Source organism: Mobula birostris, chromosome 14 (genome assembly GCF_030028105.1).
Source record: "Mobula birostris isolate sMobBir1 chromosome 14, sMobBir1.hap1, whole genome shotgun sequence".
NCBI classification, from domain to species: domain Eukaryota; kingdom Metazoa; phylum Chordata; class Chondrichthyes; order Myliobatiformes; family Myliobatidae; genus Mobula; species Mobula birostris.
Window position 1 is genome coordinate 46920398 of NC_092383.1, and position 23081 is coordinate 46943478.

The following is a 23081-nucleotide window of genomic DNA, read 5'->3' on the forward strand; positions in this document are numbered from 1 at the left end:
ACTCTCTGAGTGAAGAAGTTCCCCCTCATGTTACCCCAGACTTCTGTCCTCTAATTCTCAACCCATGTCCTTTTGTTTGAATCTTCCCCACTCTTAATGGAAAAAGTCTAACCACGTCAACTCTATCAATCCCCCTCATAATTTTAAACACCTCTATCAAGTCCCCCCTTAACCTTCTACACTCCAAAGAATAAAGACCTAACTTGTTCAACCTTTCTCTGTAACTTAGGAGATGAAACCCAGGCAACATTTTAGTAAACTTCCTCTGTACTCTCTCAATTTTATTGACATCTTTCCTATAATTCGGTGATCAGAACTGTACACAATACCCCAGATTTGGCCTTACCAATGCCTTATACAAATTCAGCATTACATCCCAACTTCTATACTCAATGCTCTGATTAATAAAGGTCAGCAAACCAAAAGCTTTCTTCACCACCCTATCCACGTGAGATTCCATCTTCAGGGAATTGTGCACAATTATTCCTCGATCCCTCTGTTCTAAAGCATTCTTTAATGCCCTAATTTGAGCTACAGTGAATTCTAGTTAATTGCGCCATTGGTTAATTGGGGCAGCTGTTTGTATTTGGGATGACTCTTAAAAGAAAATCTAATTGAGAAAATAGTCAAAGTATGTAATCAAACAATATATTTACAATATTACTAAAATAGTACTGAAATATTAAATACATACAGTGCCTATAAAAATATTCACACCCCTCCTTTGGAAGTTTTCATGTTTTACAGCATTGAATCACTGTGGATTTAATTTGGCTTTTTTGACACTGATCAACAGAAAAAGACTCTTTCCTGTCAAAGTGAAAACACATCTTTATAAAGTGATCTAAATTAATTACAAATGTGAAACACAAAGTAATTGATTGCATAAGTATTCACCCCCTTCAAGTCAGTATTCAGTAGATGTACCTTTGGCAGCGGTTATGACCTTGAGTCTGTGTTTATAGGCCTCTATCAGCTTTGCACATCTGGACACACCCCCATGCTTCTTTATAACACTGGTCAAGCTCTGTCAGATTGCATGCGGATCATTCTCAATTGGATTGAGGTCTGGTCTCTGATTTAGCCACTCCAAGCCATTAATTTTATTGTTCTTAAGCTTTTTGTTTGTGGCTTGGGGTCATTGTTTTGCTTGAAAACAAAGCTTCTAAGCTGCAGTTCTCTTGCAGACTGCATCAGGTTTTCCTCCAGGATTTCCCTGTACAGGTTCCCCCCCCCCCCCCCATCCGAAGGTAGAGCGTTCCTATGAAATGGTTCGTAAACCGGAATATCATAAAGCGAAGGAGCGATGACCATTTATTTATATGGGGAAATTTTGTGAGCGTTCGCAGACCCAAAAATAAGCTACCAAATCATGCCAAATAACACATAAAACCTAAAATAACAGTAACATATAGTAAAAGCAGGAATGGTATGATAAATACACAGCTTATATAAAGTAGAAATACTTTTCCACAATCATTGCCTGAACTGTTCTCCATAGTGAAAATCTCATGCAAGCGCCGTCGGCAAAAACACGGCACAAGCGCTCTCCAGTAACCTTTAAACTATGAAGCTGCCAAATCATACCAAATAACACGTAAAAATACACAGCCGATATAAAGTAGAAATAATGTATGTACAGTGTAGTATCACTTAGGGAATTGGGAAAGTGCGGAGCACACTGATGATGGTGTGTTAGACTGAGTCATCTGAGTTTGGGTGGTGCAGCGCCTCCACCCTCCGGGCGGCGAACCAATACCGATCGCGAAGTATGCAGTGGTAGCTGGGAGGCACACAGCACATGTTTAAGAAAAAAGCCGAAATAAACATGCTAATTAATTAGGTGGCGCCCAGCACGTAATTGTTGGCCCAGATCAGTGCTGATTGCCGATTGCATCGCCTCTGATCTGGGCTGACAATTATGTGTTGGGCGGCACCTAATTAATTAGCATGTTTATTTTGGCTTTTTTCTTAAAGATGTGCTGTGTGTCTCCTGGCTACTGCTGCATTCTCCGCGAATCGGTATCTGTCTGCGGCCTGGAGGTTGGGGTGGTGGGACACTGGGGTGTCATCTTGTCGTCTGTTTCCATTAGAGCAGGCAGCTCATCTCCTACGACTGCCTGCCTCGATGTCGAAGGTCGAGGTTCGTCGTCTGCTGTGGTTGATGTAGAAGGCATGCTTGACTGCTGAGCCTCGCACATTTTTCTATCATACAGTTCTTTGTAAGCACTCAAACCATCCTGCAAATATCCCCTAAACCGATGTACCCTTTCAAAATTAAGATCGTACTTTATCATTACTCATTCGGTTTCGATTGTTATCCTTTTTTCTTCCAATTGCATCAGCTCTTCATCTATCAGTTCTTGGTCATGGGATGCCAAAACCTCTTCAACATCATGTTCATCAGCTTCCACAAGCCAAACTCACGTTGTCCTTACTTCGTTCACCACGATCAAAACGCTTAATTATGTCTAGTTTTACGCTGTTGGAAAAGATTCTTAGAGATAGGATCTCTAGGCATTTAGAGAATCATGGTCTGATCAGAGACCGTCAGTATGGCTTTGTGAAGGGTAGATTGTGTCTGACAAGCCTGATGGAGTTCTTTGAGGAGGTGACCAGGCATATAGATGAGGGTAGTGCAGTGGATGTGATCTATATGGATTTTAGTAAGGTATTTGACAAGGTTCCAGATGGTAGGCTTATTCAGAAAATCAGAAGGCATGGGATCCAGGGAAGTTTGGCCAGGTGGATTCAGAATTGGCTTGCCTGCAGAAGGCAGAGGGTGGTGGTGGAGAGAGTACATTCAGATTGGAGGATTGTGATTAGTGGTGTCCCACAAGGATCTGTTCTGGGACCCCTACTTTTCGTAATTTTTATCAACGACCTGGATGTGGGGGTAGAAGGGTGGGTTGGCAAGTTTGCAGACAACACAAAGGTTGGTGGTGTTGTAGAAAGTGTAGAGGATTGTCAAAGATTGCAGAGAGACATTGATAGGATTCCAAAGTGGGCTGAGAAGTGGCAGATGGAGTTCAACCCGGAGAAGTGTGAGGTGGTACACTTTGGAAGGACAAACTCCAAGGCAGAGTACAAAGTAAATGTCAGGATACTTGGTAGTGTGAAGGAGCAGAGGGATCTAGGGGTACATGTCCACAGATCCCTGAAAGTTGCCTCACAGGTGGATAGGGTAGTTAAGAAAGCTTATGGGGTGTTAGCTTTCATAAGTCGAGGGATAGAGTTTAAGAGTCATGATTTAATGATGCAGCTCTATAAAACTCTGGTTAGGCCACACTTGGAGTACTGTGTCCAGTTCTGGTCGCCTCACTATAGGAAGGAAGTGGAAGCATTGGAAAGGGTACAGAGGAGATTTACCAGGATGCTGCCTGGTTTAGAGAATATGGGTTATGATCAGAGATTAGGGGAGCTAGGGCTTTACTCTTTGGAGAGAAGGAGGACGAGAGGAGACATGATAGAGTTATACAAGATATTAAGAGGAATAGATAGAGTGGATAGCCAGCGCCTCTTCCCCGGGGCACCACTGCTCAATACAAGAGGACATGGCTTTAAGGTAAGGGGTGGGAAGTTCAAGGGGGATGTTAGAGGAAGGTTTTTTACTCAGAGAGTGGTTGCTGCGTGGAATGCACTGCCTGAGTCAGTGGTGGAGGCAGATACACTAGTGAAGTTTAAGAGACTACTAGACAGGTATATGGAGGAATTTAAGGTGGGGGCTTATATGGGAGGCAGGGTTTGAGGGTCGGCACAACATTGTGGGCCTAAGGGCCTGTACTGTGCTGTAGTATTCTATGTTCTATGTTCTAAGTGTAACACCCTTATGAGCTCTTTCAGGCTTTTCGGATACCATAGAACTCATCTTGCAAACGGCTGCTCACAGGCACGTGTTTAAGCAATGCCGGGGAGAATGCTGTTCTGAATCCGGGGGAGAGCGGCTGCTCGGGGCGCGCGCTGCCTTTTTTCGTGCGCTACTTTTTTCGTAATAGTGAAAAAACCTTCTGTTAGCGAAAACAGGGTACTAATGTAGGTCTTTCATAACAGTGAGGTTTCGTAAAGCGAACGTTTGAAAAGCGGAGGACACTTGTTTTTTGCTGCATTCATTTAATCCTCTACCTTCACAAGTCATGGAAGCTTGTTGCAGTGAAGCATCCCCACAGCTTGATGCAGCAGCCACCTATGGATGGTGTATTTTTGTTGATGTGCATAAGCCAGATATAGTACTAGTTTGGCCAAGAAGCTCAATTTTAGTTTTATTAAATCATACAACCTTCTTCCAGCTGGCTTCAGAGTCTCCCACATGCCATCTGGCAAACTCTGGCCAAGATTTCGTGTGAGATTTTTCAATAGTGGCTTTCTCTTTGCATTCTCTCATAAAGCTGCGACTGGTAAAGCACCTGGCCAACAGTTGTTCAATGTGCAGTCTCCCATATCAGCTACTGAAGCTTGTAACTCCTCCAGAATTGTGATAGGCCTCCTTCACTAGTCCCCTCCTTGCACTCGGAGGACATTTAGTGACTTGGAAGTTTTCTTGTATCTATCTTGGCTTGTGCTTTTCAATAACCTTTTTGTGGAGTTGCTTGAAGCATTCTTTTATCTTCATGATGTAGGTTTTGCCAGGATTCTGACTCATCAGCAGTTGGACCTTACAGATACAGGTGTATTTTTGCTACCATCAGTGGAAACACCTGAATGCACACAGGTCTCCCCCCAAAAAATCTCCATTTAACTAATTATGTGACTTCCAAAGCTGCACGGGTGATGATTTGGTGTGTCATATTAAAGGAGGTGAATACTTATGTCATAAATTATTTTGTGTTTTATATTAGGTATTTAGATCACTTTGTAGCGATGAGTTTTCACTTTGACATGGAAGTCTTTTTCTGTTAATCAGTCAACAAAAAACAAATTAAATCCTCTGTGATTTAATGTTGTAAAACAATAAAAGATGATAACTACCCCAGAGGTGAATGCTTTTTATAGACAGACACAGACAGAGATGGGCAGGCAGGCGGGGAGACACATGGGTGCAGAGACAGAGAGGGGGAGGGAGGGGGGTGCAGGGTGAGGGGGAGAGGGACCCTACAGTAAATTTTAACTGTCCCATTCAGACCTAAAGATTGAATCACTGTGGAGGATTTCTTACTTTTTGAGGGATAATGTCTTTCCTGCCAAGGGTGGTCACTTTGCTTGGCAGGTGAGACTTGTGACTGTGAGACAATCTCAGGTTCTGAGGCCTCCTACATTGTAGTTGTAGAAGCTGATTCTGGGACTGCAGTAAATGTTTTTGACAGCTCTGGATACTTCTCGTCTGGATGTGGTGGCATCCTGAACAGTGCATGGCAAGCTTCACTGGACGATGTGGTTCATAATGTGTGAGTACGGTGTCTGATGTTATCATTTCTTTTGTCTTTTGGAAAACCAGCTCATGCTGCACTCTGGAAAGGGTGAGTAATTTCAAATTCCTATGTATCATCATCTGTGAGCATCTAACCAGGGTCCAAAATATTGATGCATTTATAAAGAAGGAACAACAGTGGCTATATTTCTTTAGTAGTTTGTACAGATTCGGTATGTTAGCAAAGATGCTTACTAATTTTCTTTAGATGTAATGTGGAGAGCATTCTAACTGGCTGTGTCACCATCTGGTATGGTGATAGGGCACTGCACAAGATCAAAAAATCTATAGAAAATTGTAAACTCAGTCACCTCCATCATGGGCACTGACAGGTCTCTCAGGCAAATATCGAGGTCAACAAGTGGCAACAACTGGCTTGTGACAGAGACCACTGGAGAACGTTGATCCACGGTACAGCCAAGAATTTGGAGAAATCCAGAAAGCCTACTACCCAGGCACCTGCCTCCCAGTTGTTCCCATGTCCCTACCGCTTCAGAGTTTGCAGATCCAGAATTGGCCTCTACAGTTACCAACGATCGTGCTGTTACTCCTGAAGACTCTTCTTTCCTTCTGATCTTTGCAAGCAGAGAGCAACATCATCATTGAGTGTGAAACCTTTTCAGTTTCTCATACTGCATCTTGTCTCAGCATTATAACCATGATAATTTTACATGTGGGCAAATTGCAAATGTTATTCCACTATTTAAGAAGGGTGGGAGGCAGCAGAAAGGAAACTATATTCCTGTTAACCTGACATCAGTGATTGGAAAGTGTCACAAAAAACTGTGGGTCAATTGTTTAAGAAAAATAACCAGATGGCTTGAGTCGCAAAAATAAATTGAGGTGCTTTTATTTACCTTAAAACAAGACAAAAACTGGGGAAAAAGAACTAAAATATATATTCTCTTCTCACCCTGTCTCTTGCAAAAATGCCATCCCCTTCTCGCATTGACGACTGCATTGGCGCTGCTTCCTGCACGCATGCTGAGCTCGTTGACTTTATTAACTTTGCCTCCAACTTTCACCCTGCCCTCAAGTTTACCTGGTCCATTTCTGACACCTCCCTCCCCTTTCTAGGTCTTCCTGTCTCTATCTCTGGAGACAGCTTATCCATTGATGTCTACTATAAGCCTACTGACTCTCACAGCTATCTGGACTATTCCTCTTCTCACCCTGTTTCTGGCAAAAATGCCATCCCTTCTCGCAATTCCTCCGTCTCCGCCGCATCTGCTCTCAGGATGAGGCTTTTCATTCCAGGACGAGGGAGATGTCTTCCTCTTTTAAAGAAAGGGGCTTCCCTTCCTCCACCATCAACTCTGCTCTCAAACGCATCTCCCCCATTTCACGCACATCTGCTGTTACTCCATCTTCCCGCCACCCCACTAGGAATAGGGTTCCCCTGGTCCTCACCTACCACCCCACCAGTGTCCGGGTCCAACATATTATTCTCCGTAACTTCCGCCACCTCCAACGGGATCCCACCACTAAGCACATCTTTCCCTCCCCCCCCCCACCCGCTTTCCGCAGGGATCGCTCCCTACGCGACTCCCTTGTCCACTCGTCCCCCCCATCCCTCCCCACTGATATCCCTCCTGGCACTTATCCGTGTAAGTGCTACACATGCCCTTACACTTCCTCCCTTACCACCATTCAGGACCCCAGACAGTCCTTCCAGGTGAGGCGACACTTCACCTGTGAGTCGTCTGGGGTGATATACTGCGTCCGGTGCTCCCGATGTGGCCTTCTATATATTGGCGAGACCCGACGCAGACTGGGAGACCGCTTTGCTGAACACCTGCGCTCTGTCTGCCAGAGAAAGCAGATCTCCCAGTGGCCACACATTTTAATTCCACATCCCATTCCCATTCTGACATGTCTATCCACAGCCTCCTCTACTGTAAAGATGAAGCCACACTCAGGTTGGAGGAACAACACCTTATATTCCGTCTGGGTGGCCTCCAACCTGATGGAATGAACATTGACTTCTCTAACTTCCGCTAAAGCCCCACCTCCCCCTCGTACCCCATCCATTATTTTATACACACATTCTTTCTCTCACTCTTCTTTTTCTCCCTCTGTCCCTCTGACTATACCCCTTGCCCATCCTCTGTGTTCCCCCCGCCCCTTGTCTTTCTCCCCGGATCTCCTGTCCCATGATCCTCTTATATCCCCTTTGCCAATCACCTGTCCAGCTCTTGGCTCCATCCCTCCCCCTCCTGTCTTCTCCTATCATTTTGGATCTCCCCCTCCCCCTCCCCCCCCCCTCCCACTTTCAAATCTCTTACTAACTCTTCCTTCAGTTAGTCCTGACGAAGGGTCTTGGCCTGAAGCGTCGACTGTACCTCTTCCTAGAGATGCTGCCTGGCCTGCTGCCTTCACTAGCAACTTTGATGTGTGTTGCTTGACTTTCCAGCATCTGCAGAATTTCTGTTGTTTACTCCTGTTTGAGTACTGTTGAGGGGGGACTGCTTACCTGGGGGAAGCAACAGTGGCCGTGCCTCTGGCACAGAGTCCAGCCCCTGTAGCTCAGAAGGGTAGGGAAAGGAAGAGGAGGGCAGTAGTAATAGGGGACTTGATAGTAAGGGGGTCAGATAGGCGATTCTGTGGATGCAGTCTGGAGACCTGGATGGTAGTTTGCCTCCCTGGTGCCAGGGTCCAGGATATTTCTGATCATGTCCAAGAAATCCTGAAGTGGGAGGGAGAGGAGCCAGAGGTCGTGGTACATATAGGTACCAATGACATAGGTAGGAAAAGGGGAGAGGTCCTGAAAGGAGATATAGGGAGTTAGAAAGGCAGTTGAGAAAAAGGACCGCAAAGGTAGTAATCTCGGGATTACTGCCTGTGCTACGCGACAGTAAGAGTAGGAATGCAGTGAGGTGGGGGATAAATGTGTGGCTGAGGGATTGGAGCAGAGGGCAGGAATTCAAGTTTTTGGATCTTTGGGACCTCTTTTAGCGCAGTTGTAACCTGTACAAAAAGGACAGGTTACACTTGAATCCTAGGGGGACCAATATCCTGGCGGGGAGATTTGCGAGGGCTACTGTGGCGACTTTAAACTAGAATGGTTGGGGGGTGGGAATCAAATTAAAGAGACTAGGAGAGAGGAGGTTAGTTCACAAATAGAGAAAGTTAGTAGGCAGTGTGTGAGGGAGGATAGGCATGGGACAGAGATCAGGAGCACTCAGACCAAAGATGTAGGGGACAAGGAAGAAAAAGATAACAAAGTTGTTTGCTCCATTAAGGATGAAAAGAGAGTAAGAGGTGGAGAGTTTCTTAAGTGCATCTATTTTAATGCTAGGAGCATTGTAAGAAAGGTGGATGAGCTTAGAGCATGGATTGATACCTGTAAATATGATGTTGTAGCTATTAGTGAAACGTGGTTGCAGGAGGGGTGTGATTGGCAACTAAATATTCCAGGATTTTGTTGCTTCAGGTGTGATAGAATAGGAGGGGCAAGAGGGGGAGGTGTTGCATTGTTTGTCAGAGAAAATATAACAGTGGTCCTCTGGCAAGATAGATTAGTGGACTCATCCAGGGAAGCTATTTGGGTGGAATTGAGGAATAGGAAAGGTGTAGTGATGCTTATAGGAGTGTATTATAGACCACCTAATGGGGACCGAGAACTGGAGGAGCAAATTTTTAAGGAGATAGCGGATATTTGTAGTAAGCACAAGGTTGTGATTGTGGGAGATTTTAATTTTCCACACATAGACTGGGAAACCCATTCTGTAAAAGGGCTGGATGGTTTGGAGTTTTTCAAATGTGTGCAAGATAGTTTTTTGGAGCAATACATAGAGGTACCAACTAGAGAAGGGGCAGTGTTGGATCTCCTGTTAGGGAATGAGATAGGGCAGGTGACAGAGGTATGTGTCGGGGAGCACTTCGGGTCCAGTGATCACAATACCATTAGTTTCAGTATAATTATGGAGAAGGATAGGACTGGACCCAGAGATGAGATTTTTGATTGGAGAAAGGCTAACTTTGAGGAGATGCAAAAAGATTTAGAAGGAGTGGATTGAAACAATTTGTTTTATGGGAAGGATGTAATAGGGAAATGGAGGTCATTTATAGGGGAAATTTTGAGGGTACAGGATCTTTATGTTCCTGTTAGGTTGAAAGGAAAGGTTAACAGTTTGAGAGAGCCATGGTTTTCAAGGGATATAGGAAACTTGGTTCGGAAAAAGAAAGGGATTTACAATAAATATAGACAGCTTGGAGTTAATGAGGTTCTCGAGGAATGTAAATGTAAAAAGAATCTTAAGAAAGAAATTAGAACAGTTAAAAGAAGATATGAGGCAGCTTTAGCAGGTAAGGTGAAAATAAATCCAAAGGGTTTCTGCAGTTATATAAATAGCAAAAGGATAGTGAGGGATAAAATTGATCCCTTAGAGAATCAGAGTGGACGGCTATGTGCGGAGCCAAAAGAAATGGGGGAGATTTTGAACAATTTCTTTTCTTCGGTATTCACTAAAGAGAAGGATATTGAATTGTATAAGGTAAAGGAAACAAAAAGGGTAGTTATGGAAAATATGACGATTAAAGAAGAGGAAGTACTGGCGCTTTTAAGGAATATAAAAGTGGATAAGTCTCCGGGTCCGGACAAGGTATTCCCTCGGACCTTGAGGAAAGTTCGTGTAGAAATAGCAGGGTCTCTGACAGAAATATTTCAAATGTCATTAGAAACGGGGATGGTGCCGGAGGATTGGCGTATTGCTCATGTGGTTCCATTGTTTAAAAAGGGTTCTAAGAGTAAACCTAGCAATTATCGGTCTGTGAGTTTGAAGGTAGTGGTGGGTAAATTGGTGGAAAGTATTCTTAGAGATGATATATATAATTATCTGGATAGACAAGGTCTGATTAGGAACAGTCAACATGGATTTGTGTGTGGAAGGTCATGTTTGACAAATCTTATTGAATTTTTTGATGAGGTTACTAGGAAAGTTGACGAGGGTAAAGCGGTGGATGTTGTCTATATGGACTTCAGTAAGGCCTTTGACAAGGTTCCACACGGAAGGTTAGTTAGGAAGGTTCAATTGTTAGGCATTAATATTAAAGTAGTAAAATGGATTCAGCAGTGGCTGGATGGGAGACGCCAGAGAGTAGTGGTGGATAACTGGTTATCAGATTGGAGGAGGGTGTGTAGCGGTGTGCCTCAGGGATCTGTACTGGGTCCAATGTTGTTTGTCATATATATTAATGATCTGGATGATGGGGTGGTAAATTGGATTAGTAAGTACGCAGATGATACTAAGATAGGTGGCATTGTGGATAATGAAGTAGGTTTTCAAAGCTTGCAGAGAGATTTACGCCAGTTAGAAGAGTGGGCTGAAAGATGGTAGATGGAGTTTAATGCTGAAAAATGTGAGGTGCTACATTTTGGTAGGACTAATCAAAATAGGACATACATGGTAAATGATAGGGCATTGAAGAATGCTGTAGAATAGAGGGATCTAGGAATAATGGTGCATCGTTCCCTGAAGGTGGAATCTCATGTGGATAGGGTGGTGAAGAAAACTTTTGGGTATGCTGGCATTGAGTATAGGAGTTGGGATGTAATGTTGAAATTGTATAAGGCATTGGTAATGCCAAATTTGGAGTATTTTGTACAGTTCTGGTCACCAAATTATAGGAAAGATGTCAGTAAAATTGAGAGAGTACAGAGGAGGTTTACTAAAATATTGCCTGGGTTTCATCTCCTAAGTTACAGAGAAAGGTTGAACAAGTTAGGTCTCTATTTTTTGGAGTGCAGAAGGTTGAGAGGGGACTTGATGGAGGTTTTTAAAATTATGAGGGGGATTGATAGAGTTGACGTGGATAGGCTTTTTCCATTGAGAGTCGGGGAGATTCAAACAAAAGGACATGAGTTGAAAGTTAAAGGGCAAAATTTTAGGGGTAACATGAGGGGAAGCTTCTTTACTCAGAGAGTGGTGGCTGTGTGGAACGAGCTTCCAGCAAAAGTGGTTGAGGCAGGTTCGATGTTGTCATTTAAAGTTAATTTGGATAGATATATGGGCAGGAAGGGAATGGAGGGTTATGGACCGAGTGCAGGTCAGTGGGACTAGGTGAGAGTAGGTCGGCACAGACTAGAAGGGCCGAGATCGCCTGTTTCCATCCTGTAGTTGTTATATATGGTTTATATATCTTACAGTCTTATGGTCTTATTTGGCTGTGATTTGTACTTGGATGTCTTTTCAATTTTGCAGGAGCCATTGCTTCATTTGTAAGTTGTTCGCCACAGAGTAGGCAATGAAATAGGACAACTTGAATCACTAATCCATGTAAGACCTATTGTTAAGTAGTTTTTATTGTAAGGACTGACGTCTTTTGTGTCCATTGTTGCACTTGTGCAGTGAAATGTCTCAGAAGATTGAAATTCATAACTCACCTGTAAAACAAAGGAGTCAATAAGATAAAAATAGGCAAGTCCATGCAATGCTCGGAAGAAGCACTTCTCGTTCCTCATCAGCCTACCATCCTCCCCTCCATGCAGTACAGCACTCACCAATTATCAACGGCCTCCCCTATCTCGCGTTAAGAACAAAGATGGACTCAACCAAATAAAGATGGTCCTACTGCACACAGGCGAGGAACAGTAGATTACATTCTCTAATGATAGCAGACTCAGTATAGAAATGGGTCCTTTTAGCCCACCTTGTCCTGTGAACTCAGTCCTGTACGGCTCGTTAATACAATATCTATCTGCCCATCATTTGGTAGCAACTCAATGCATAAAAACACCCAGACATGGTTTAGTCATTGTTCAGGCCAAATATCAGAATGGGAAAAAAGGGATCTAACTGACTGACTGTAGAATGTTTGTTGGGACCAGACAGGGTGATTTGAGGATTTCAGAAACTGCTGATCTCCTGCAATTTTTACGCACAAAGTCTCTAGAGCTTACAGAGAATGGTGTGAAAATTTAAAAAAAAGCATCCAATGAGTGGCAATTCTGTGGGTGAAAATGCCTTGTTGATGAGAGAAGCTAGAGGAGAATGACCAGACTGGTTCAAGCTGGCAAGAAGGTGCCAGTAATTCAGATAGCCATGCATTACAATAGTGGTCTGCCGAATGGCATTTCTGAATAAACAATACATTGAAACATGAAGTGGATGGGCTTACATCTACAGAAGACTACAAGCATACACTCAATGCCTATATTTTAAGGTACAGAAGGTACTGGATAAAGTGGTCACTGAGTGTATAATATACTATAATGATTTTAGTTTGATACAGGAATCTATGTTTCTAGTACAATAGAATGCGATATTTTTAGTAACTATGTCCTCTTTGGATAGTGACTAGTGGACACTTGACTTTATATTTTGCTATATTTAGGTCTAAGGTTTATTATCACTGAAATATGTTGTGAAATTTGTTATGAACATAAGAATGTAGCAGCAATAGAATGAAAGAGGCAAAGATTACTATAAGTTACCAAAATAAGCAGTGCAAAAGACAAATATTGAGGTAGTGTCATGGACAGTTCAAAAATCTGATGGTAGAGGTTTAAGAGCTGTTCTTAAAATGTTTTGTGTGGGTCTTCATGGTTCTGTATCAACTCCACAAAGGTGGTAACATGGAGAGGTCATGTTCCGTTTGGTGAGGACCTTCAATGATGGGTGCTGACTTCTTGAGGCACCACCTCTTAAACATGCCCTAGGTAGCAGAGAGGGTTGTGTCTTAACTTTCTGCTGCCTCTAGCGAGGTAGTACATTGTAGGCTTCATATCAGCCCGTGATGCAACCAGTTACAATGTTCTCCATTATACATAGGTGGAAATGTGCTGATATGTGGTGGCATACCAATTCTCCTTGAACTTCTAAGGAAATCCTTTCTGTTTTGAACATAAGTATGACTGACTTTTTTTTGTGCGTTAAAGGAACAGAATATGGTATTTGGTGCATGTCTGTTTAATTGTTGTACTAATGTTTTATTTATTTATTTTATACTCAGCTACACCAGTTGTTGATGACTGATCTTCCTGATGACATGTTGGAGGACAGCAGAGACGTTTCTTCTCCAGAGCTGAATTTCTCCAACTGCACTGCTAATAACAGGTTTTTATTTTAATAATTGTTATATTTATTTAGACTTGCATGTATTGCGAATAGGAAGATGCAATTATACATTTGTTGAGAGGTTGGATATATGGAAAAGAGTGGGCCAATTGACGATGGGTATAAATATAAACCAGAAAATGTGAATACCTGGAAATGTCATAAACCAAGATCTGGTATAATAAAGTTCATGTTGATAACAGTGTCAATATTGATTAGAAGAAGAAGAGACTACAGTTGCTCGAATCTAAAACTTCAAAACAGAGTGCTAGAAGAATTCAGTAGGTCAGTTCCAGAGGCCCAATCAGCATATGGAGCAGAGCATTTTGAAGATGTTACTCGCAGGTCAGCGAAGCTTGTATAAAAGGAGAGCTTTGCAGGCGTTTGGACATTCCAGAGGTCCAATCAGCGTCGGGAACAGAGCACTGCGAATTAAATAAAAGTACAGAAGGGGCAAGCGGGGCGGCCATTGTTGGGAGTAGGCCATCGTTGAGAGTAGGGCCGTCAGGCTTTGACTTGAGGCTTCGACGTGAAGAGGCTGAGGCCAAAGAAACAGTTTAGAGGATTTGGTCTTGGCTGTTCATTGTACAGTGCATGCAGGATGGCAGATATGGCAGTGGAATGCTCTTCCTGTCGGATGTGGGAATTCATCGAACCTGATAGTCTCCCTGACAACTGCACCTATGAGAAGTGCAGCCAACTTCAGCTTATGAAAGACCACAAGAGGGAGCTGGAGTTGGATGAACTTAGGATTGTCCGGGAGGCAGAGTAATTGATTGATATGACGTTTGAGCAGGTGGTTACACCTAGAGTGCAGAATTCAGTGAGTAGATGAGTGAACACAAGGAGAGGTAAAGAAGAAGGAACTTATTGTAGGGTCCCACTGTGGCCATTCCCCTCAGCAACGGGTATACCCCTTTGGATACTGCTGAGGGGGATGACTATCTGGGCAAGGCAGTAGCAGCCAGACCAATGGTCGGCTCTGAGCCTCAGAAGGGTAGGGTGAAGTCAGGCGGAGCAACAGTCATAGGGGACTCGATAGTTAGGGAGACAGATAGGAGATTCTGTGGCAGCAAAAGAGACACCAGTATAGTGTGGTGCTGCCAGGGTGCTAGGATGTCTCTGAGCGGTTGCAGAATATTCTTGAAGGGGAGGATGAGCAGCTGAAGTCGTGACACATGTTGGTACCAATGACATAGGCAGGAGAGGGGTGGAGGTCCTGCGCAGTAAGTTTAGGGAGTGAGGAAGAAGGCTGACAAGCAGGACCTCCAAGGTGGTAATCTCTAGATTACTCCCAGTGCCATGTGCTGGTGAAGGTCAGAACAGGAAGGTAGTGCAGATGAATGAGTGGCTGACGAAATGGTGCAGGGGGCAGGGTTTCAAATTCTTGGATCATTGGAACCTTTTCTGAGGAAGGGGTGACCTGTACAAGTGAGGTTGGTTGCTCCTGGACTGGAGGGGAACCAATATCCTGGGAGGAAGGTTTGCTAATGTTATTGGGGAAAGTTCAAACTAGATTGCAAGGGAGTGAGAACCAAAGTGAAGAGGCAGAGGATGGGCCATTGGTGCACAAGTAGTGATAGCTTGTAGGGAGATTATGGAGGATAGGCAGATGATAGAGCGAAGAAGCATTCAGCCAGATAGTTTGAGATGTGTCTATTTTAATGCAAGGAATATCATAAGCAAGGCGAATGGACTTAGAGCAACGATCAATACTTGGAACTATGATGCTGTGACCATTACAGAGTCTTGAATGTCTCGGGCTGGACTGGCTGCTGAGTGTGCCAGGATCTAGATGTTTTCAAAAGGACAGGGAGGGAGGCAAAAGAGCTGGGGGAGTGGCACTGCGAATCAGGAATAGTATCACTGTTGCTGAAAAGGAGGAAGTCATGGAGGGATTGTTCACTGAGTCTTTGTGGGTGGAAGTCAGAAACAGGAAGGTGGCAATAAATCTATTTTGTGTTTTTTATAGACACCATCCACCCACCCCCCACATAGTAACAAAGACATCGAGGAGCAGATAGGCAGATTCTGGAATGGTGCAATTATAATAGGGTTGTTGTGATGGGTGATTTTAACTTCCCTAATATTGACTGGCATCTCCTTAAAGCAAGGGGTTTAGATGGGGTGGAGTTTGTTAGGTGTGTTCAGGAAGGTTTCCTGACACAATACTTAGATAAGCCAACTAGAGGAGAGCCTGTACTTGATGTAGTATTGGGAAATGAACCTGGTCAGGTGTCAGATCTCTTGGTGGGAGAGCATTTTGGAGGTAGTGACCACAATGCTCTCTCCTTTACCATGGTGCTGGAGAGGGATAGGAGCAGACAATTTGGAAAAGCATGTTACTGGGGTAGGGGGAATTATGATACTATTAGGCAGGAACTTTGGTGCATAAATTGGGAGCAGATGTTCTCAGGGAAATGCACTGTAGAAATGTGGCAAATGTTCAGGGAATATTTGCGTGGCGTTCTGCATAGGTATGTTCCATGAGGCAGGGAAAGGATGGTATGGTAAAGGAACCATGGTGTACAAAGGATGTAGACAATCTAGTTAAGAAGAAAGGATAAGTTTATAAAAGGTTCAAGAAGCTAGGTACTCTTAAGAGCTCTAGAAAATTACAAGGGTTCCAGGAAAGAGCTCAAGAATGGAATTAGGAGAGCTAGGAAGGGCCATGAGAAGGCCTTGGTGAGCAAGGTTAAGGAAGACCCCAAGACATTGTACAAGTATGTGAAGAGCAAGAGGATGAGCTGTGTGAGAATAGGAGAGAGAGTGGAAATGTGCATGGAGCCGAGGAGGTAGCAGAGATACTTGATGAATACTTTGCTTCAGTCTTCACCAGTGAAAAGGACCTTGGCAATTGAGGGGATGACTTACGGCATACTGAAGCATCTGAGTGTATAGACATTAAGAAGGAGGATTGCTGGAGCTTTTGAAAGGTATTGTTAGGTAAGTCGCCGGGGCTGGACGAGATATACCCTAGGCTACTGTGGAAAGTGAGGGAGGAGATTGCTGAGCCTCTGGTGATGATCTTTGCATCAGCAATAGGGGCCGGAGAAGTGCCAGAGGATTGGAAGGTTGCAAACGTCGTTCCCTTGTTCAAGAAAGGGAGTAGAGATAACCCTGGAAATTATAGACCAGTGAGTCTTACTTTATTGGTGGGCAAGTTGTTGCAGAAGATCCTGAGAGGCAGGATTTATGAGCATACGGAGAGACATAACCTGATTAGGGATAGTCAGCATGTCTTTGTCAAGAACAGGTCGTGCCTTATGAACCTGATTGAATTCTTTGAGGATGTAACAAAACACATTGATGAAGGAAGAGCAGTGGATGTAGTGTATAGGTATTTCAGTAAGGCATTTGTTAAGGTTTCCCATGTGAGGCTCCTTCAGAAAGTAATGAGGCATGGGATCCAAGAAGACCTTGCTTTGTGTATCCAGAATTGGATTGCCCACAGAAGGCAAAGGGTGGTTGTAGATGGTTTGTACTCTGCATGGAGGTTGGTGACCAGTAGTGTTCTGCAGGGATCTGTTCTGGAACTGCTACTCTTTGTGATTTTTATAAATGTCCTGGCTGAAGTTAAAAAAAAAATATGCTGATGACACAAAAGTTGGGGTGTTGTGGATGGTCTGGAGGGTTTGTCAGAGGTTGACATCGATAGGAAGCAGAACTGGGCTGAGAAGTGGCAGATGGACTTCAATCCAGATAAGTGTAAAGTGGTTTATTTCAGTCAATCTAATTTGAAGACAGAATATATTATTAATGGTAAGATTCTTGGCAGTGTGGAGGATCAGTGAGATCTTGGGGTCCATGTCCATAGGATACTCAATGCTGTTGCGCAGGTTGACTGTGTTGTTAAGAAGGTGTTGGCCTTCATCAACTGTGGGATTGATTTCAAGAGCCGTGAGGTAATGTTACAGCTATATAAGACCTTAGTTAGACCCACTTGGAGTACTGTGTTCAGTTCTGGTCACCTCACTACAGGATGGATGTGGATGCTATAGAGAGAGTGCAGAGGAGATTTACAAGGACATTGCCTGGATTGGAGAGCATGCCTTGTGAGAATAGGTTGAGTGTGCTTGGCCTTTTCTCCTTGGAGCGACAGAGGAGGAGAGGTGACCTGATATAGGTGTATAAGGCATTGATCATTTGGATAGCCAGAGGCGTTTTCCTAGGGTTGAAATGGCTAACACGAGGGGGCATAGTTTTAAGGTGCTTGGAAACAGGTACAAGAGGGTTTTCAGAGTTAAGTTTCTCACAGTGGTGGGTGCGTGGAAAGCATTGCTGACAACGGTGGTAGAGGCGGATACAATAGGGTCTTAAGAGACTCCTCGATAGGTACATGGGGCTTAGCGGGCTATGTGCTAGGGAAATTCTGGGCAGTTTCTAGAGCAGGTTACATGGTTGGCATTGTGGACTGAAGGGCCTGTAATGTGCTGTAGATTTCTATGTTTCTATCTGGGGAGGCAAAAGATATAAAGTTTGAATCAAGACTCTGCCACAAACTGGAAGGGAATAGGAAAAATCGCTAATATACAGTATTGAGGAGGGGATCGGGTGGGATAGAGGCTGGGAGGTGGCAAGTTTGGACCAGGTGGTGGAGATCCCACAATTCAGTTTTCTTCTCCTCTTCACCTTTCCTAACCCCTTTCTCACCACTTGGGGAGGAGGTATGGAAGCCTGAAGACTCATGCCACCAGGTTCAAGAACAGCTACTTCCTTTCAGCCATTCGATTTACGAGACTACTGACAAAACTATTTGCTGAAGTTTAGCAATACAATGCCCACTTTGTATTAAAATGGAATATGTAGTGTCCCGAACCCCATGACGGGAATAAAGAACCAGCAGAGATGGAAAACACTTTGGGATCCAGTATTGCTATAAACTAATAATATTTATTAGTAACTATGCAATACAGTAATATAAATGTAAATAAATCAAACAGGTTAGCAATGATTTTATATATATATATGTGTATATATCAGTAAGTGTGGAAATATATGTATGAAAAACCAAAACCAAGCTTTAAGTTTAGGGGTAAAAAGATGCAGTCTTACAATGATGAGTAAAGTTCAGTTTAGTTCGTGGTTTTGAGTTGAGTAGTGATGGAGAGGGAGAGATTTGAGTCTTCAGGTGAGCTGACGCTGTCGATCTTCTCATTGTCCTTCGAAATCCTTTAAAAGTCACCGACTGTGACTTTAACAAAGGGGACTGGTTTTCTGTGGTGGAGCTATCCCCCAGGCGAGGGTGGACACATGAACAACTCCCCACCAGCCAACCCTTTTCCTCTTCCCACTGCAAGAGCGATAGATCGATCTGCCTGATCGATCCTCCAAAACCCACTTTTTCTGCGGGCACAACAATGCTCATTCAGTGTCCAAACATGTGTCTGAGGTCTGTATCATCTGACCTCCTATTTATCTCACCGTACTGGGTACCACCTGTCATTCAAATAACTCCTTCCTTCCTTTGTGTAAGAAGTGCAAGCAGGCAAAAAGTCCTTGGAAAAAGTATCAATAACCTGCCTTCGGTCACCATAGCAACTTTGAAGCTACTCGGTGCCATCTCTCCCCAACTTAGCAGAAATCCAAAAGTTAACCAGTTCTTTCTCGTTCCTTAAAGTGACAGTCCCACAGTTAGTCTTCGTCTCTCTCTCTCTTTTACAAACAAGTTGGTGTTAAATAACTCTCTTTTCAAAACAACAGTTCATAGGGGTAATTCAGGATCCCATCACAGTATATTTTGTTCTAATTGTGTTTGCTGTTGTAAAAATTAACCGTCATCCCCTCCCCATCTGGCTCTACATAGCATCAGCATGGTAGTGTATTGGTTAGAACAATGCTTCACAGTACCAGTGTTTCAGGTTCTGTTCTCTAGGGAAAGCTTTTGACACTGTCAGACAGCAAGATCTTCTGGAAATGCTTCAAAATCTTGACATAGATGGGAAAGATATACGTTTCTTAAGAAACTTACACTGGGACCAGACAGCATCCATCAGAATAGAAGTGAGTGAGTATGTGAATGTCATGAGACGAGTCAGGCAAGGTTGTGTCTTTTCACCAGACTTATTCAACCTGTATCGTGAAAATATCTTGAGAAGTATCAAAGACATCAAAGGATTCACAATTGGAGGCCATAATATAAATAACATCAGATATACTGATGATCGGGGGACGTCACGTGATGATGTGGGATTGAGACGTAAATCCAGCTCTCCTGTGAAAAATCAGCAAAGTACTGTTTAAACAAAGCAAAGTTAATAAATACTTTCCGAAAACTACTTATAAACTTCTCAAGACTATTTTACGATATGCCTCATAAACCGCAACAGAAGAAGTCTGTTGTTGAGAAGTCGCCATGAAATGGGAAGAAAAAAGGGCCTACTGCAGCGATGGAACCTCGGACTCAGGTTGGATCTCCTTCGGAGGAGACACATTTTATCTCTGGCGTAGAAGAACAGGGAACAATGGCGGCGGTAGCGGTCCCTGGGAAGAAGATGCCGGAATTGCGCATGCGCAAAGAAGTAGGCATGCACAAATCGATACAACTCAAACTACAAGAACCGACGGCCACTGCAAGTGAAAGTGCCTCAGAGTCAGAATTGGATTCTGCAGAGAACGCAGATGAAGAAGAGGAGGAAGAACTGGAAGAGACTAAAAGTAAAGGATATGATGGAGACATAAAAGAGGCTTTATTGCAAGTAATGATTGAATTAAAAGGATTAAAAATAGAGCTTAGAGACATGAAGATGAGGTATGATAAAGCTATGAAAAGACAGGAGAAAATGGATAAGAAACTTCAAAAGTTGGAAAGGACAATGGAGCATATTAACGATAGAGCGGAAAAACCAGCAAATGATATGCTTGTTTGGAAAACGGAAAGAAATCGACTGTTGGAAAAAATGGACGTGCTGGAAAATTTTAGTAGACAAAATAATATCAAGATTGTAGGTCTTAAAGAAAGTATAGAAGGAGACAATCCAATAGAATTTTTTCAAAGATGGATCCCGGAAACTTTGCAAGTGAAAGAGGGAGACCGATCAATTGAAATTGAGCGGGCACATAGAGCTCTAAGACCAAAACCACAAGATGACCAATATCCACGATCAATTTTAATAAAATGTTTAAGATTTCAAGACAAAGAAAGGATTCTACCGGCAGCTGCTCAAGCTGCCAAGAATAAAAAAGGACCATTGATGATAGAAGGGAGCAAAATTTTTTCCTACCCTGACATAAGTTATGAACTTTTGAAGAGAAGGAAGAAATTTAACCCAGTGAAAAAAGTCCTATGGGATCATGGTTATCAATTTATATTGCGTTATCCTGCAACTTTGAAGATTTTTTTGGCTAACGGAGAAAAAAGATTTTTTGACAATTACCGGAAAGTGGAGGAGTTTGTTCGAGATTCTTTGAAGATACAGGAACAAACCCAGGGGAGCGAGATGGATTAAAGATGAAGATTGGGTCAAGGAATAGACTTGCTGGATTTTTAAAGGCGGAAGAATATATAAATATGTTATTAATTATATGATAGAGGGGAAGAAAGGTTAAGGTTTGAGAAATATTAGTTGGGAATAGTGATATTAATTTTTCTATATATATACAATTTTTTTGTTACGGGGGAGCTGGAAGAAATACTGACCAATCGCCACGGAACTCGTGTGCAAGCGTGGCAATAGCCACGACCCGCAAAATGGAGGGGGGTAGTGTTGTGTTTTTTTTCATTCACAACATTAGTAGGGGGGTATTTTGTTATTTTTCTTTTTGTATCATATCTATCTTTTATTTCTTTCTTTTTGCCTGGATGATTGGGAGGGAAACACATAGCAACGTGGTGAAGCTTAAAGAGATTCCCCAAGGAACTATGAGAGTTGAGAAGCTGAGTAATGTTTTAGATTGGAGTAACTTTGTTAAGAATAATGACTAATTTATTGAATTTTTTGAGTTTTAATGTTAATAGGCTTAATGGACCGGTGAAAAGAAAAAGAATCTTAACACATATTAAGAAAATGAAGGTAGATTTAGCCTTCTTGCAGGAAATGCATTTAACAGAAACAGAACATCAGAAATTAAAGAGAGATTGGGTGGGTAGTGTTGTTGCAACTTCATTTAATTCAAAAGCGAGGGGAGTAGCAATTTTGATCAATAAAACGTTACCAATTAGAATACAAAATGTAATAACCGATTCTGCGGGGAGATATGTGATTATACACTATCAACTTTTTTCTGAATTATGGACTCTCATGAATATCTATGTACCAAATGAAAATGATGCAAAATTCATACAAGAAGCTTTTTTGAATTTGGCTGATGCACATGAAAAAATATTAATAGGAGATTTTAATTTTTGCCTATACCCAGTCTTAGATAGATCAACTAAGGCTGTTAGTTAATCGAAGGTAGTAAAACTAACTTTATCATTGATGAAAGATTTAAATTTGATTGATATATGGAGAAGAATCAATCCCAAAGAAAGAGGCTATTCGTTCTATTCTAATAGAGACAAAACTTACTCAAGGATAGATCTTTTCCTATTATCAATGAATATTCAACACAGAGTGAAAAATATGGAATATAAAGCAAGAATATTGTCAGATCACTCTCCTTTATTAATGACAATAATAATGACTGATAAGGAAGAAGTGACTTGGAGATTTAATTCAACATTATTAAAACGTCAAGATTTTTGTGATTTTATGAAAAAACAGATCCAATTTTTTTTGGATACAAACTCATTCAGTGGATGATAAATTTATACTATGGGATGCGATGAAAGCATATTTGAGGGTCAGATAATAAGATGTAAGTCTAAAATTAAGAAAGAATATATGGCAGAACTAGATCAATTGGAAAAAGAGATTACTAAATTAGAAAGAGAATCTCATAGACATATGACAGAAGAAAAACGAAGATAGCTTGTCAATAAGAAGTTACAATATAATGTGCTTCAGACATATAGAATGGAAAAAGCAATCATGAGAACTAAGCTAAGGTATTATGAGTTAGGTGAGAGAGCACACAAAATTCTTGCTTGGCAGTTGAAAACAGAACAGGCTCCAAAACGATAAATGCAATTAGAACAAGTGCAAATAAAATTACTTATAAACCTTTAGAAATTAATGAAACCTTCAGAAGTTTCTATTCTGAATTATTTCAATTGGAATCACAAAATAATGTTAATGAGATAGAAAGGTTTTTATCACAAGTAACTCTTCCAAAATTGAATTCGGAAGAATAGAAGGGATTAGATATGCCTTTTACATTAAAAGAGGTTGAAGAAGCTTTAGGATCACTTCAAAGTAATAAATCTCCAGGAGAGGATGGTTTTCCACCTGAATTTTATAAAAAGTTTAAAGATTTATTATTTCTTCCTTTTATGGAGTTAATATGTCAAGCGGAAAAAATACATAAACTCCCAGAATCTTTCTCAACAGCGATTGTAATAGTATTGCCAAAAAAAGATAGAGATCCTTTAAAATCAGCATCATATAGGCCTATTTCTTTGTTGAACATGGATTATAAAATAATCGCAAAAATTTTATCAAATAGGTTATCTAAATATTTACCAAAATTAGTACACATGGATCAAACAGGATTTATTAAAATTAGACAATTGGCCGATA

The 23081-nt window shown here is 42.1% G+C and overlaps 1 protein-coding gene across 3 annotated transcripts in view; it reads left to right on the forward strand.

Moving 5' to 3' along the window:
* The window catches only part of cep152 (centrosomal protein 152), a 289528-nt gene that overhangs the window by 36121 nt on the left and 230326 nt on the right, over window positions 1–23081 (forward strand). For all 3 annotated transcript variants that reach the window (XM_072278504.1, XM_072278506.1, XM_072278505.1), the window contains exon 3: window positions 13358–13461. In XM_072278504.1, the coding sequence (XP_072134605.1) occupies window positions 13358–13461 (104 nt within the window). The remainder of the gene's footprint in view (window positions 1–13357; window positions 13462–23081) is intronic.